This window comes from Heloderma suspectum, chromosome 1, assembly GCF_057233095.1.
Source record: "Heloderma suspectum isolate Gila_16-S chromosome 1, 16-S_ref, whole genome shotgun sequence".
Classification (NCBI taxonomy): domain Eukaryota; kingdom Metazoa; phylum Chordata; class Lepidosauria; order Squamata; family Helodermatidae; genus Heloderma; species Heloderma suspectum.
In genome coordinates this window covers 162496388-162513117 of record NC_139458.1, presented here as the reverse complement: position 1 = coordinate 162513117, position 16730 = coordinate 162496388, and the positions used below count along the sequence as shown (strand labels likewise).

Sequence of the window (16730 nt, the reverse complement as noted above, 5' to 3'; positions counted from 1 at the left end):
CGCAATTGCTTCAGAGCTTCCTGAGCCTATTCATATTTCAGAAACATTGATAAACATTCCCAAGACAAATCTACATTTCTGGGAAAACTAAAACCACTACATAAAAATTGTTCATGTGAAACCGCTTCTTTAAGCTCCTTCTTTCTATATAAGTGAATCATGTTAGTAGAAATCAGACAACCAGAAATACTTGCAAGTCTTACCATCTAACCCTGAGGTTGGCAACACTGTGCATAGGCACAACAGTACCCCTGGACACCTGGCTTGGCACCCACCAAGGCCCCCTGCCCCTCCCAATTTTTTTTTTTTTAAACTTACACTACTGAAAGAAAAGATGGGAGAAAGCAGCTTGGGGGACTGGAGAGATAAAAGGAGAGCAGGGAGTGGGGTGCATGTATTTGTGTGATGAATAGAGTACATGGTTGTATGCCTGTGTGTGGATGGATGGGTGGGTGGTTTGGGGGTGGGGAGTGATCCTGTTTGTTTCTGTGTGTGTGAGCAGGCACTATAGGGTGTGTGGGTGGTCAATGTGGTTTTACATGTGTATGTGCATGTGTTTGGGGGAGAATTTGGTGTTTTGTTGAGGGAGTAAATTTTGTGACTGCCCACACCCCATGCCAGCCATTCTGTGACTCATTGCCCCCTACAGAAGCCATTCCTTAACAGTGCCCAAAACTTTATCAAAAATCCAAATGTGCCTACAGGTTCAAAAAGGCTGGAAACCCCTGTTCTAACCTGCGTTATTGGAACATAGAGAGGGTCTCCAGGATGAAGCAAAGTCAAGTTGCCATGCTGATGAAGACGACCTTCTGGCTTTAATGTTAGAGTTTCCTTGCTGCTGTCTTTTGCAGCACCTTTCTTCCCACTTTCTTGTCCATTTCCTTTAAGCTCCTCTGTGTCACTTAGGCATTCAAAAAATTCTTCTTCACTGTCACTCCAAGATTCCCAAGATTTTCCTACTTCTCCTTTTTCCTTATCACTGTCTTTGGGATAGTCTCTACCCATCAGGTCAATTGTTTTCCCAGTGTCACCAGAAGAGCGACTGGAATTATTGACTTTTTTCCCCTCATCTCTTGCTTTCTTTCTTTCAATGCAACAGTTTAACATCTGGAAATGAAAGCACATTGAAAACCTATTATGTTAATGTTAGTAACATATACTTCTACAGTAATGCTTATTGTCACTTATATATGAACAACCGCTAGGAGATTACATCACGCCCAGATTTCCTCACACAAGACACCATCTGCAGATTTCTACCAGTTCCTTCCCCAGCTTATCCCATCCCAGAATGTTCCAGAGGATCCCTCAACCCTCTGAGGGGTGGATGCAAGGGGCAGCATAGATGGGGGGTGGGGCTGAAAACTCCACTGTGCAAGTGTAGTTCTGCTCATATTTCTTTGGACCCATCCCAATGTTTAAAAAATACATTGTTTTCAAGAACATTTCCTTAGCATCTGCACAAATATTACTGTAGGTGATGTTCTCATGTTGTTTTTTAAAAAAAAACTTTTTTTTCAAAAACACTGATTATCTCTCTAACAGGTTAATACGTTATCCACGAAGTGGAGTAATTGTTAGATAAATTTTACAATTTCTAAAATGACAGAAAGAGTAATGGATCTTATTTTACTTAAAAAAAATAAAGATCATTCTTTTGTCTATTATATATTATTTATATTGCAATATTTACCTGGAGTTTCTGGTGCAGTAAGCAACATCTCAGGTCTGGAGCACCACTGGCTAACCTAATAAGTTACATTTATATTATTATTACAGAAAAAAGCTTTAAACTACTAATTGCTACAAGATATACACTCCCAATGCAGTTTTCAGAAGGAGCAGCCCCTAGGTAAAATGCATAATAAACTTCAAGTAAGGTCTTAGGCCACAATCCTGTTCTGGCCACCTGAACAGGTTCGTTGCTTGGGAGTGCTCCTGGATCCTACACTGTCCTTGGATTTTTAGGTGGCAGCAGTGGTGATGAATGTGTTTGTACAACTACGTCTAGTACCCCAGCTGTAACTGTTCCTGAGTCAGTCTGAAGAGCATCTGGAAGCTTCAACTGGTTAAAACGCAGCAGCTAGGCTGCTAATCAATGCATGGTATCATGATCATATCACCCCACTACTGAAAGATCTGCACTGGTTGCTAATTGTTTTCTGGGCTCAATTCAAGGAGCTGGTTTTAACCTTGAAAGCCCTAAACAACTTAGAGCCTGGCTATCTGAGGGACAGCCTAACTTGCTATGAAGATGCTCAGTTATTAAGATCAACAGGAGAAGACCTTTTGAGGGCACCCTTGCTTGCAGAGTCCCACTTGTCAGGCATGATTTTATTTAAATATCATTGTTTATTTTCTGAACTTTTTGTGAACTGCCTTGGTCTCCTTCAGAAAGGTGGTATACCAATGTAATAAATAAAATAAATCCAGCAATGCCTTTCAGATCTGCTTGCAAATACACAAGAGGAACTCACCTATGCCTTAGTCAAACAACTGCTCATAGTGTGGAATTGCAAACTAGGTGCAGCTGGGTCTGTCACAGATTATCAGCCTTAACTACCTCACAGGGTTATTGATAATCTGAAATGCCATTCTAAATTCTTTGGAGGAAGGGCAATACAAATGTACCAAACACATTGGTTGTTTCCACTGTTATTATATAAGACCAAATTAATGGGCTGAAAACACGAAGGCCTTTCAGGTGGCAGTAAAATTTGGCTCTCTCTTCATCACAAGCCTGGATATCAATCACAGCCTATTTACTATTAGAAATAACTAAATTATACTAGTAAAACTTACCCTGGGATGAAGAAATTGTTCTCCCATCTGTAACGCATTTCCAAGACAAATTCCTGCCAGAGATGTGCAACTCCTTTGACCCCACCATGGTAAAAGTTAATCATACAAAGACAAAGGGCCAGTTTGTAAGTTAAACTGTCTGAAGGAGCAGATTTGAACTGGATGTAGAGATTCTATACACAAGGGACAGGGGGAATGAAGACAAAAATAATTCATGAAGCAATATTAAAAATAAGCATATGTGCAAATTTACTTAATTTATAAAAGCTGCAGAATTCAGCTTTAGTAGAGTATTTGGGTTGCCTTGAGAGAATTTTGATTTTTTGATATTTTTTTTAAGCACAGAAGGTTAAATCCAATGTTGCTAGCATTCTTCCATTAATGTCAGGGGACCATCTCCCTCTCCCCTCCTCCCTGCAGCCCGCCGTACCACCTGAAGTTCTGCTACAGAGGGTTTCCCAGATTTCCAGGGCAGATTCTGAGGGCAGACGGAGGAGAGGGGTTATTGCTCCCCTCCTGGTTCTGCTGACAGAACTGCTTCCATCAGCAGAACGGCACAACTGGATTCAACCAAGAGTATACACGGCTCTAGTCTTAAGGCTATGATCTTAAAAGTACATTTAAGAAACAGAGCTAACATGGGAAAGGAGTTGTGTATGAAAAATCATCTTTTTATTTTAAAAATTCATAACCAAAGTAGCCACATATTTAAAGCCCCCAAGCAGGTCAGTGAATTTTCTCTTTCATTAGAAGTATTAAAAGTTTCTCACATATTCAGTTTAAACTTACATAGTCTTCATTGTCTGGAGGAGGAAGGCATCCTGTTGAAGTACTAGTTCTGGCTTCAGATCCATCTGTTGATTTGTCAGCAGCATCAGGGAATAAGTACTTAATGGGAAAATACATACAGTTAGCTTTCAAAAGTACTTGCTATTCTCATAATTTTTCCTAAGCATTAGGCGCTCCAATTGCATTTGATTAAAGCAGGACTATTGAAAACATCTAGATGTTTGCTTACTCTGCTATGGAGGAGACCAGGAATTTTATAAAAATAATGTATATCCTTCTTTTCCCCAAAACCAAGCACTCTGAACACTTATATTACATCTCAATAGTGTAATAAAATATCCTATAAATAAGCATAATAAAATAAACAAAAAATACAGAATTACAATATTGCAGCAAATAAATAAGCCTATGACCAACTCCATAAAAAGCAAGCTCAAACAATACTGTATTTAATTGCCTTCTAAAGGCATTCAATGAGGTAAGGAACTGAACCTCCCTTGGCATTAAGTTCCAAAGTATGGCACTGTTATAGAAAAGTTCTGGTCACAAATCCCAGCTCTCCACACCTCACTGAACAGAGAGACATGCAACACAGCCTCCTCTTTTGACACCAGTGTGGGCAGGTCCAAGCAAGAGGGACCTTCATTTGCCCTGGTTCCTCACCTTTTAGATCTTCAAAAGGTAAGAACCAACACTTTGAACTTGGACCAAAGCAAATTAAGAGCCAGTGCAGTTGATAGAACACAAATGTAATATCGAAGACCTGAATCTCTGTCAACAGCCTCACAGCTGCATTTTTTACCAATTGAAGCTTCCAGATATTTTAAGGCAGTCCCCCAAACTCAATGTGACCAGGGAATGTATAACTATTGCAAGATCACCTTGTCCAGAAGAGACCACAGCTGGCACAGCAGTCAAAGTTGGGCAAAGGCACTCCTGGCTGCAGAAGAATGCAAGTTCAATTATTATAAAGCATCATCATGCAATGTAACATAGTAACTTACCAAGAGAATAGTATTGAGGACTTCGTTATTTAATGGTGATTCATCTATACCTCTATGTTTACGAATCTTTTTCTTTGCAGTGTGAACCATATTTGTCACTGAGAGTTTATGGATTGGGACTGGTGCTGGTTCCGTGAGCTTTGATAAAGCATGGCTTATATCAGCATCTATAAAATATCAAGGTATTGTAAAATAAAGCCACAGTTCAAATTATCAGTTAATATGTAATCTGCATTTATGTCCCCAGTATCTTTGCTTATCTGTCTTTGATTAAGTACAAATAGCACAACTACAAGGCTACTTTCCCAATTCTGAGTGTGCCACCTGCTGCCTAATCCAGAACAAGGCTATACTGACATTAAAAACTGGTAATCGCCTGCCAAAAAGTTGAGCAAGCTACAGAGCTGGCAGGGGAGGGGGGGAATTAAAATGACCACCATCCAAGATTGAATATATCTGACAGAGTCTTAAAACAGTTAATAATGGAGGAAATGGAGAAGAAGGAAATGGACTAGAAAATAAAATTGCCCTAAGGAAAGGATTTTTTTTTACACTAATATGTTTTTAATGCAGCGATTCACATTAGATACTACATTAGTTCTATCACATGTCTCTTATTTCAACAGTGACAGACACCTAGCTGCTTTCCCAAGCACATGGATCAAGAAAAATAACTTTTTTTAAAAAGAAAAAACATTAATTTCTACCTTTCCCCTCTTCTTCAAATGCTGATCTTCCAAGAATCTCATCAGTTGATTCCTTCCGACGGCAGAGTTTGAAAAATTCAGTAACAAAATCACCTGCAAAAGGAAATAATAATTCAAACATGCAGTCAGATTCCTGACTGCACATTTTCCACTATGGTTTAATCCACACATTTAAGACATGACAATCTTCATATAAATAATTTTGTATGGGTGTGTATCTTTTTTCCTATAGTACTTTAAGTGCATATGAGTACTGATGCCATAAGGGGGTCTGAAGGCCCGTAATGCAGGGGTGTTGCTTGGACTGGTCAGTGTCTGAATGGGAGACCACCTAGGAACCCCATGAACATAAGGCAATGTACCAACATATTCCCATAGCAAGCCAAATTAAGCTAAGAGGTAGCATCCAACATGAGCAAACCACATAGAGCCTCAGGTTCACATACTGCTCTCCTAGCCCTTTCACATGACCATAAAGTGGAATTTAGAGGTTTTAACTTCCATTTTTACTTAACTGTGGCTAGCTGCATTGTCCAGACCAGCAAACTGTGGTTAACATTAACTATGGTTAATTTCAAGCAAGACAACATTAAAACCTAGTTACTGAAATCAGGTTTGTTTAAACCAACCTTAGTTAATGTTAACCACAGTTCTGAGTCCAGATGACACAGCAAACTATGGTTAAGCAAAAGCTGAAGCAAAAGTTTCCGAACTCCTCATCTTGGATGCGCTGAAGAAAGAAAAGGGAGGGGAGAAGCACTCAAGCCCAAGGTTCACCACAGCTTGCTCATGTAGTGCTAAACTATGATTTAGCATGTAACATCCAAAAACTGACATAGTGAGTTGCCCAGGGCCCTTCAATGAGTTTCATGGCTAAGCAGAAATTTGAACTTACATTTTCCACGTGCAAACTAAACACCACCCAGTGGTCCAACTTCAAACAACATTTTCATACACACACAAAAAGCAACAGCATTATCAGTCATTAAACATGGCAAATGGTTCATTTTCTTGCACAGACTCTTAAGATTACCAAATTCTGTGTCCACTGTATAACCAACATTATCCCAAATGCCATATCTTACTACTCAATGTCATGAGACTTGAAGCTACAGGTCTTAAGTCTACTTTAAGACATAATGTCAAGGCACAAAAGTTGTCCTCTTTTAAATTTAAGTTGTACAGAACTTTATACATCAAATACGCACCATTAAGATTTACCAGTCAATTAAACTGATAGCAAACAGATGTGGAAATTCACACAGGAAACTGCATTTTGAATGGCAAGTAGATCTTGAAATCTTAAAAAAATCTAACAGCAAAATCTTCCAAGTGCATTAAAAAATTCAATGTTTTTCTGTAACAGGAATGTTTCGTAACAACTGTTAAAGGAGAATATACATGGAAAGCAATGCATCACACACACACACACACACACTCACACTCATTGTAGTCTATGTGGAAATCTTTCTTACTGAAGTCTTTCCTGCAAAATCCACATAGATTTTTCATTATGCCATAATGCTTTCCATGGGTGCTTCGTCAAACTACATCATCCCTTACTGTAGTAATTTTAAAGTAAGAAAGATATATAAGCTCTGGATTGCTTACTCAATAAGCACTGTGGATTATCGGCTTTTCTGACTCTCACAGACCACTGAGGTGCTTGCACAGGATCCAAGTCTCTTTTAAACAAAACAAAACAAAACCAACTGCTGTTACTATTGACTCTGTTTCATCAAATCATAAATATTGCTGAAGAACCCAAACTCAGAGCTTCCATATCACAGAATACTGTGCTGTTAGAGAGTAAATTTAACCCATTTCTTCATCTCTTATTCAGCCCTCACTCTACCTCTCTTACTTGTTTAATTCCATTATTTTCATTATCCACAATAGCAAACTCAATCCTATGCTTTCTTTCATGGAGCCAGGCTACTAGCAAATCTAAGCATTCCTTCCTCATAACTAAATTTACTGTGTAGTGGTCTTCTTACAAGTTTGAGCTATCAAAGGTCTTAGTGTCTTCTTATTGTTGCCTTTATTACCATCTTACACTCCTGGAAGGAAACGTGCTCTAAATCCAAGTCCTCCTACCCCCTCCTAATTTCATTAAAAATGTTCCAAATCAGGTGCAAGAGGGAGAAAATACATCACAAAGAAAAAGAAATAAAGGGTATTAATAAAAAAGGGTATTAATGGTATGTCCACTAAACTTGCTTGACTCAACCATTTATGAAACATATGTTCTAAAAAGAGAGGAAGAATTTTAAAATAGAGCTTTAGAATTTTAGGCTGATGAAAGCTGATACACTGGCTTTCTCATGAAAATGACAGCCTGGAAAAGAGACATTAAGAAGCAATACAATAGCCATCTTCAAATATTTGAAGGGCTGTCACGTAGATAAAACAACTTTGTTTACTGTCACTCCAGAGGGTTAGATCTGAAGTAATGGTCCAAATTCAGCAAAAGGATTTAGACTAAACATTAGGAAGAACTTCCTGATAGTACAAGCTGTTCAGCAGTGCCTTGGAATTTTTGTGACCCGCCCAGAGAGCTTCGGCTATTGGGCGGTATAAATAAATTGGAAGGTGATGGACTCTCTTTAGAGGTTTTAAGCTGAGGCAGGATTGCCACAAATCAGCGATGGTAGGATAATGGATTTCTTGCATCAACAGGGAATTGATCAGGCCAATCCTCCCATGAGGCAGGGTGAAACCCCTACCTCAAGCAACTAAATGGGAGGAGTAGCGAATTGCACTGCTTCCCCCCTCCCCACCATCGCTGCCTCCAGCAGGTGCTCTGGTGAGCCGTGCCGCTGCTCCCCTGCTCTGGTATTTGGCCCAGCAAGAAAGCAGCCAGCAGGACTCTCCAGAGCAGCTGCCCTCTAGAGAGCCACGTCGGCCAAGGAAGCATACAGGTGATCTCCTGGAACAGCCTTCCCATATCTGGCTCTGAAGAAGGACCCCTCAGAGCCAGGCATTTTGGCCCGGCCAGCTCTCTGAAGAGCTGCACCAGCCACTTCCTCTAGTACCCTGGCTCAGTGGTAAAGATAAACAGTAAGTGGAACGGGGGCATGACATGGTAAGGTCAATGGGTAGTGGTGTGATGGGAGGAAGGGGGCACAATGCAGCAGCAGTAAGAGGAAGGGGGGCACAACACGTGAAGGAAGCTGGTGCAATGCAGCAGCAATAAGTGGAAGGATGACACAACGTGGGAAGGAGGCGGGGCACAATACGGTAAAGGGAAGGGAGTGCAATTCAGTGGCAGTAAGGGAAAGGGAAGGCTGGGAGGGGAAGGGAGTGTAACACAGCAGCGGTAAGAGGAAGGGGGTGCAAGGTGGGCGGTATGACATATGCTCTCTAGCCTCAGGAAGCAGGAGAGCTTGCACCGGGGCTGCTCCTGACCACTGAGGTCCCTTCCAACTCTATGATGCTATAACATTCCTTGGCAAGCAGAAGCAACGCTCACATATGAAAAAGATAATCCAGCCAAGAATTTCTGTCTTGCCTCTTAAACAATAGATATATCAGGCACATGAGCAAAGTCAACTTTAATACTACTACAAATAGTTACGAAAATATTCATTAAACAGCAAAACTGCCAACTAAGCTAGAATGAATTATCAAATAAGGCAGAGTTCTTAAATATGCAGTTCAGATATTTGGACTACATGAACTATTCAAAGACAGAAAATGTACTTACGAATAAACATCATTGTCTACAATTATACCCTCTGTTAGATGAGGCCATGTAGTTGCTAAATGGAGTTCACTGAAAACAAGAGTAGTACACTGGTAAACAGAATTCTGAAACCATCACACAACCACAGGCAACAGCTTGGATCCAAATTTAGCCTTCTGCAAACAAAAGGGCTCCTTACATCCAAGGACGGCTTTTGATTCAGTGGAGGATCTCGCTAGTGGAAGGGGAGAGGAATATAACTTTCACCTGTTTCCCTTTCCCCTGAAGCAAGCACGCACACACACGCGCATGCGCGCGCGCGCACAGGCAGTTATGTCACACACCCTCCAGAACAGTTTTCCAGAAGGCACAAGGGGCTGCAAGGGGAAGAGGGAAATCCCTTCCCCACTTCTGCCACTGCAAGCACCCCAAGCAGGGTTCTAGTCACGGAGTACTTCTGCTGGCAGTAGCAAAGCTGGGAACCAAGCCTCCAGCTACTGCTTATTATAACTGTTGTAATGTCCCTCTTCTACAAAAACTCTGTGGTTATCATAGAACACAAGAAGGTCCTACACATGATTAAAATAACAAATAAGAAGGTATATGTATTAACAAATTGTAATGCATGTTTTCAAACAAAAAATCATAGTGAAAGTTTAGTTTTGGTTATATATTTGTTCTTTAGAATAAAATACGTACATCTTATCATTGTTGATAGCACAGGTAACTTTTAAATTGTTGTACAATTTTTACGCATTTGTTGAACAAAGTTGTGCAGATAAATAATGTATATATATTGTAATGGAAATGAAATAAAGAACAGTTAAAATCTAAAAAAAACAGTTACATTTGCAAAGCCTTATTCATCAGTTGTATGTTATGTTATGTCATGTCAGATTACATAGGCAAGATTTCTGTAAAGAAAGACTTGCAAGTGTGGCTTCCCAAAGCAAAGACAATTCTATTCAACTATACAACTTGAATATTTGATCACCACAGATCTTACCTGATAGGATCCTCACAGGCACCAAATGGCAACTTCCCAAATTCTAGGCCTCCAACTTCTCCTCCAACTAAAGCATCTATATCTATTGAAAAAACATATGTTTGTGCATTATATCAGCATTAAATTGATATTCACTAACAAGTAAAAGACAATATTCCTATGACATAGTCATCCATATGATCTGGAAAGAAAGCGAGATAGCCATTAGAACAGTCTTAGTGTGCTAGACCCAAGTGATATGGATAGAAAAAATGTCTAGCACACACAATTTCCACAGAGCCTCTTTTTGGATGAAGCTCAGAAGCACTTCATTTTATATAACCTTTTATTCTTAGAATCAGCAAGGTAATTGATAGTAGATGCAGCTACTGACCATACCAAAGTTGGCTCCTATTTTTTTTTAAGATTTATTTTTCTAACAATTGCGAGGAAAAATGAAGGAAAAGTAATGTCATTCATCTCTAAAGTGTTCTCTAATGTAAAACATGTATCACTAAGGAGCAAAGACAGACATTTACTTTTTAAAAGCCCTTTTTCCACGGAACTGCTGCCGTGTTATATCTAAAACTATTTAAAAACCTTTAATTTCAAAAGCAGTTTGCTACATAAAGGGAAGGGGGGTGGGGGTGATTGCACTGCTGTCCAAGAAAAAAGTCCTTAAGTTTCATGGTATTTGGATCTGTATTAAATTCCACAGAATATAATTGTAATATGCACAAATTAGCATCCTACCTGGTGGTTGTTGAGGCCAGAAATATTGCTGCCAGTCCTGAAGTACATATGTAAGTCTAATACTTATATTAATTGGAGGTAATGGGGTTAACGGGCAACCCTAGAAAACATATGTAAAGAAATACATTTTAAAGTTAGAAACAAGACAGATATATCTAGATGTTTGCTTGAGTCAAAGTAATGTGTCAAAAAGTATCCATAAAGGATGGATCGGTAATCTTGCTATGTGAATACTCTTTTCATCAGATAAAATTCCATAAAGATCATTTATCACTGTCCTTCTGAACCACTCTTAAGTTCAAACTAAATTGTTTACTGTTAAAGTGGGTCAGATATAATAAACTGGCATAACAAAAAGCTGATCTATTGTTTGTAATTGGAAGTGCAAAAATGTTTGTCTTCTGAAATATTGCTACCGGCTTAACTGTAGACACGCAAATACTACAAATAGCTATCTCCCTCTACTGGCAATTCAACCTGAAGCTTATCCGAGTTACAAAAGTAGCTTGAGGCAGAAGAGATAAGGAATTATTTTTAAACAAGCAATGCGTGGAAGCAGAAGAAGATAATAGAATAGGAAGGACAAGAGACCTCTTCCAGAAAATTAGAAACATCGGAGGTAAATTCCAGGCAAAAATGGGTATGATCAAAAACAAAGATGGCAAGGACCTAACAGAAGCAGAAGAGAGCAAGAAAAGGTGGCAAGAATATACAGAAGATCTGAATAGGAAGGATAATAATATCGGGGATAGATTTGATGGTGTGGTCAGTGAGCTAGAGCCAGACATCCTGAAGACTGAGGTTGAATGGGCCTTAAGAAGCATTGCTAATAACAAGGCAGCAGGAGATGACGGTATCCCAGCTGAACTGTTTAAAAACTTGCAAGATGATGCTGTCAAGGTGATCATGCCATATGCCAGCAAATTTGGAAAACACAAGAATGGCCAACGGATTGGAAAAAATCAGCTCATATCCCCATACCAAAAAAGGGAAGCACCAAAGAATGTTCAAACTATTGAACAGTGGCACTTATTTCACATGCCAGTAAGGTAATGCTCAAGATCGTGCAAGGTAGACTCCAGCAATTCATGGAACGAGAATTGCCAGATGTACAAGCTGGGTTTAGAAAAGGCAGAGGAACTAGAGACCAAATGGCCAATATCCGCTGGATAATGGAGAAAGCCAGGGAGTTTCAGAAAAACATCTATTTCTGTTTTATTGACTATTCTAAAGCCTTTGACTGTGTGGATCATAACAAATTGTGGCAAGTTCTTGGTGGTATGGGGATACCAAGTCATCTTGTCTGCCTCCTGAGGAATCTGTATAATGACCAAGTAGCAACGTTAAGAACAGACCACGGAACAACGGACTGGTTTAAGATTGGGAAAGGAGTACGGCAGGGTTGTATACTCTCACCCTACCTATTCAACCTGTACAAAGAACACATCATGCAACGTGCTGGGCTTGATGAAGCCAAGGCTGGAGTTAAAATCGCTGGAAGAAACATTAACAATCTCAGATATGCAGATGATAACCACTTTGGTGGCTGAAAGCGAGGAGGAGCTGAGGAAACTTATGAAGAAGGTGAAGGAAGAAAGTGCAAAAGCTGGGTTGCAGTTCAACCTCAAAAAAACCAAGATTATGGCAACCAGCTTGATTGATAACTGGCAAATAGAGAAAACGTGGAGGCAGTGACAGACTTTGTCTTTCTAGGTGCGAAGATTACTGCAGATGCTGACTGTGGCCAGGAAATCAGAAGACATTTACTTCTTGGGGGGAGAGCAATGACAAATCTTGATAAAATAGTTAAGAGCAGAGACATCACACTGACGACAAAGGTCCGCATAGTTAAAGCAATGGTATTCCCCGTAGTAACCTATGTCTGCGAGAGCTGGACCATAAGGAAGGCTGAGCGAAAGAAGATAGATGCTTTTGAACTGTGGTGCTGGAGGAAAATTCTGAGAGTGCCTTGGACTGCAAGAAGATCAAACCAGTCCATACTCCAGGAAATAAAGCCAGACTGCTCACTGGAGGGAATGATATTAAAGGCAAAACTGAAGTACTTTGGCCACATAATGAGAAGACAGGATACTCTGGAGAAGATGCTGATGATAGGGAAAGTGGAAGGCAAAAGGAAGAGGGTCCGACCAAGGGCAAGATGGATGGATGATATTCTGGAGGTGATGGACTCGACCTTAGTGGAGCTGGGGGTGGCAACGGCCGACAGGAAGCTGGCGTGGGCTGGTCCATGAAGTCACGAAGACTTGGAAGCGACTGACCGAATAAACAACAACAACACCTTCTAGAACTAACACCAAAAAAAGATGTCCTTTTCATCATAGGGGATTGGAATGCTAAAGTAGGAAGTCAAGAAATCACCGGGATAACAGGCAAGCATGGCCTTGGTGTACAAAATGAAGCAGGACAAAGGCTAATCAAGTTTTGCCAAGAGAACACACTGATCATAGCAAACACTCTTTTCCAACAGCACAAGAGGCGACTCTATACATGGACATCACCAGATGGTCAATATCGAAATCACATTGATTATGTACTTTGCAGCCAAAGATGGAGAAGCTCTATACAGTCAGTAAAAACAAGACCTGGAGCTGACTGTGGTTCAGATCATGAGCTGCTTCTTGCAAAATTTCAGCTTAAATTGAAGAACGTAGGGAAAACCACTAAACCATTCAGGTATGACCTAAATCATATCCCTTATGAATATACAGTGGAGGTGACGAATAGATTCCAGGGATTAGACCTGAGAGACAGAGTGCCTGAGGAACTATGGACGGAGGTCCGTAACATTGTTCAGGAGGCAGCAACTCAATCCATCCCAAAGAAAAAGAAATGCAAGAAAGCAAACTGGCTGTCTGATCAGGCTTTACAAGTAGCTGAGGAAAGAAGGGAAGCGAAAAGCAAGGGTGAAAGGGGAAGATATATCCAACTGAATGCAGAGTTCCAGAGAATAGCAAGGAGAGACAAGAAGGCCTTCTTAAATGAACAATGCAAAGAAATCAAGGAAAACAACAGAATGGGAAAGACTAGAGATCTTTTCAAGAAAATCAGAGATCTCAAGGGAACGTTTTGTGCAAAGACGGGCATGATAAAGGACAAAGAAGGCAGGGACCTAACAGAAGCAGAGGATATTAAGAAGAGGTGGAAAGAATACACAGCAGAACTATACAGGAAAGTTCAGAATGTCCCTGATAGCCATGATAGTGCGGTCACTGAACTTGAGCCGGACATCCTCGAGAGTGAAGTCAAGTGGGCCTTAGGAAGCGTTACTAACAACAAAGCTAGCAGACATGACAGTATTCCAGCTGAGCTATTTAAAATCCTAAAAGATGCTGCTGTTAAAGTGCTGCACTCAATATGCCAACAAATTTGGAACACTCAGCAGTGGCCACAAGACTGGAAAAGGTCAGTTTACATTCCAATTCCAAAGAAGGGCAATGCCAAAGAGTGTTCAAACTACCGCACAGTTGCGCTCATTTCACATGCCAGCAAGGTTATGCTCAACGTCCTACAAGATAGGCTTCAGCAGTATGTGAACCGAGAACTACCGGAAGTACAAGCTGGGTTTCGAAGAGGCAGAGGAACTAGAGATCAAATCACCAACATTTGCTGGATCATGGAGAAAGCAAGAGAATTCCAGAAAAAAGTCTATTTCTGCTTCATTGACTATGCTAAAGCCTTTGATTGTATGGATCACAACAAACTGTGGCAAATTCCTAAAGAGATGGGAGTACCAGACCACTTTACCTGTCTCCTGAGAAACCTGTACAAGGGTCAAAACGCAACAGTAAGAACCAGACATGGAACAACCGATTGGTTCAAAATTGGGAAAGGAGTACAACAAGGCTGCATATTGTCGCCCTGCTTATTTAACTTATATGCAGAGTACATCATGAGAAATGCCGGGTTGGATGCATCACAGGTCGGAATTAAGATTGCCGGGAGAATTATCAACAACCTCAGTTACGCAGACGATACCACCCTAATGGCAGAAAGCAAAGAGGATCTAAAGAGCCTCTTGTTGAGGGTGAAAGCGGAGAGTCTAAAAGTTGGTTTGAAACTCAACATTAAAAAAACTAAGATCATGGCATCTGGCCGCATCACTTCCTGGCATATAGAAGGGAAAGAGATGGAAGCTGTGACAGATTTTATTTTCTTGAGCTCCAAGATCACCGCAGATGGTGACTGTAGCCATGAAATTAAAGGACATTTGCTCCTTGGGAGGAAAGCTATGGCAAACCTAGACAGCATAGTAAGAAGCAGAGACATCACCTTGCCGACAAAGGTCCACATAATCAAAGCTATGGTTTTCCCAGTAGTAACATATGGCTGTGAGAGCTGGACTATAAGGAAGGCTGAGCGCAGAAGAATTGATGCTTTCGAACTGTGGTGCTGGAGAAGACTCTTACGAGTCCCCTGGACTGCAAAGAGGTCAGATCAGTCAATCCTAAAGGAAATCAACCCTGACTGCTCATTGGAGGGACAGATACTGAAGCTGAAGCTCAAATATTTTGGCCACCTAATGTGAAGAGAAAAGTCACTGGAAAAGACCCTGATGCTGGGAAAGATTGAAGGCCAAAGGAGAAGGGGACGGCAGAGGGTGAGATGGCTAGATAGCATCACCGATGCAATGAATATGAACTTGAGCACACTCCAGGAGAGAGCGGAGGACAGGAAGGCCTGGCGTACTATGATCCATGGAGTCACGAAGAGTCGGACACGACTGAACGACAACACACTCACTCAACTTTGTCCTGTATAAAATGCAGATATAAATATAAGTTACAACATCATAAGAGCCATGTTGGATCAGACCAAGAGTCCATCTAGTCCCATATTCTGTTCACACAGCGGCCAACCAGCTGTCCACTGGAAACCCACAAGCAGGACATGAGTGCAACAGCACCCTCCTTCCCATATTCCCCAACAACTGCTGTACATAGACATACTGCTTCTGATACTTGAGGATCAGTAGCCCTTGATAGCCATACCCTCCATGAATTTGTCTACCCCCTTTTAAAGCTATCCAAATTGGTGGCCATCACTATGTCTTGTGGTAGCGAATTCCATAGATAAACTATGCACTGTGTGAAGTAATACTCCCTTTTCTCTCTCCAGAATTTTCTACCAATCAGCTTCATAGGATGACCCCAGGTTCTAGTATTATGAGAGAGGGAGAGAAATGCCTCCCTATCCACTTTCTCCACACCATGCATAATATTGTACACCTCTATAATGTCTCCCCTTACATGTCTTTTCTCCAAGCTGAACAACCCCAGCTGTTTTAAACTTCCCTCATAGGGGAGTTGCTCTAGCCCCTTGATCATTTTAGTTGCCCTTCTCCACACTTTTTCCAACTCTACAATGTCTTTTTTTAGGTGTAGTAACCAGAATTGCACACAATATTGCAAGTTGCACCACAGATTTGTATAAGGGCAGTATGATACTGGCAATTTTATTCTCAATTCCTTTCCTAATTATGCCTAACATGGAGTTTGCCTTTTTTACAGCATTCGCACATTGGGTTGACATTTTCATTGAGCTGTCCACCACAGACCCAAGATCTCTTTCTTGATTGGTCACTGCTAGCTCAGATCCCATCAGGTTATACTTGAAGTTGGGATTTTTTGCCCCAACATGCACCACTTTACACTTGCTTACACTGAACCGCATTTGCCATTTTGATGCCCATTCTCCCAGTTTGGAGAGATCCTTCTGCAGCAGCTCACAATCCCTTTTTGTTTTAACCACCCTAAATAATTTGGTGTCATGAGCAAACTTTGCCACAGCTCACTCCTAGTTTCAGATCATTTATGAATAAGTTGAAAAGCATTGGTCCCAATACACATCCCTGTGGACCCCACCATTTACATCCCTCCACGGGGAGAATTTACCATTTATTTCTACTCTGCTTTCTGTTTTTTAACCAGTTACTGATCCATAAGAGGACCTCTCCTCTTATTCCATGATTGCTAAATTATCTCAGG

The 16730-nt window shown here is 40.8% G+C and overlaps 1 protein-coding gene across 12 annotated transcripts in view; it reads right to left on the bottom strand.

Moving 5' to 3' along the window:
* RAB3GAP1 (RAB3 GTPase activating protein catalytic subunit 1) overlaps positions 1 to 16730 on the bottom strand; it is a 44100-nt gene that overhangs the window by 10164 nt on the left and 17206 nt on the right. For all 12 annotated transcript variants that reach the window (XR_014784238.1, XR_014784239.1, XM_084809233.1 and 9 more), the window contains 10 exons: positions 10726 to 10825; positions 9994 to 10075; positions 9009 to 9077; positions 6914 to 6987; positions 5303 to 5395; positions 4596 to 4762; positions 3592 to 3690; positions 2803 to 2975; positions 1694 to 1748; positions 736 to 1107 (listed from right to left, as the gene is read on the bottom strand). Coding sequence is in view for 10 of the 12 variants with exons in the window: in XM_084809233.1 (XP_084665359.1) it covers positions 736 to 1107; positions 1694 to 1748; positions 2803 to 2975; positions 3592 to 3690; positions 4596 to 4762; positions 5303 to 5395; positions 6914 to 6987; positions 9009 to 9077; positions 9994 to 10075; positions 10726 to 10825 (1284 nt within the window). In the remaining 2 variants the exon portion in view is untranslated. The remainder of the gene's footprint in view (positions 1 to 735; positions 1108 to 1693; positions 1749 to 2802; positions 2976 to 3591; positions 3691 to 4595; positions 4763 to 5302; positions 5396 to 6913; positions 6988 to 9008; positions 9078 to 9993; positions 10076 to 10725; positions 10826 to 16730) is intronic.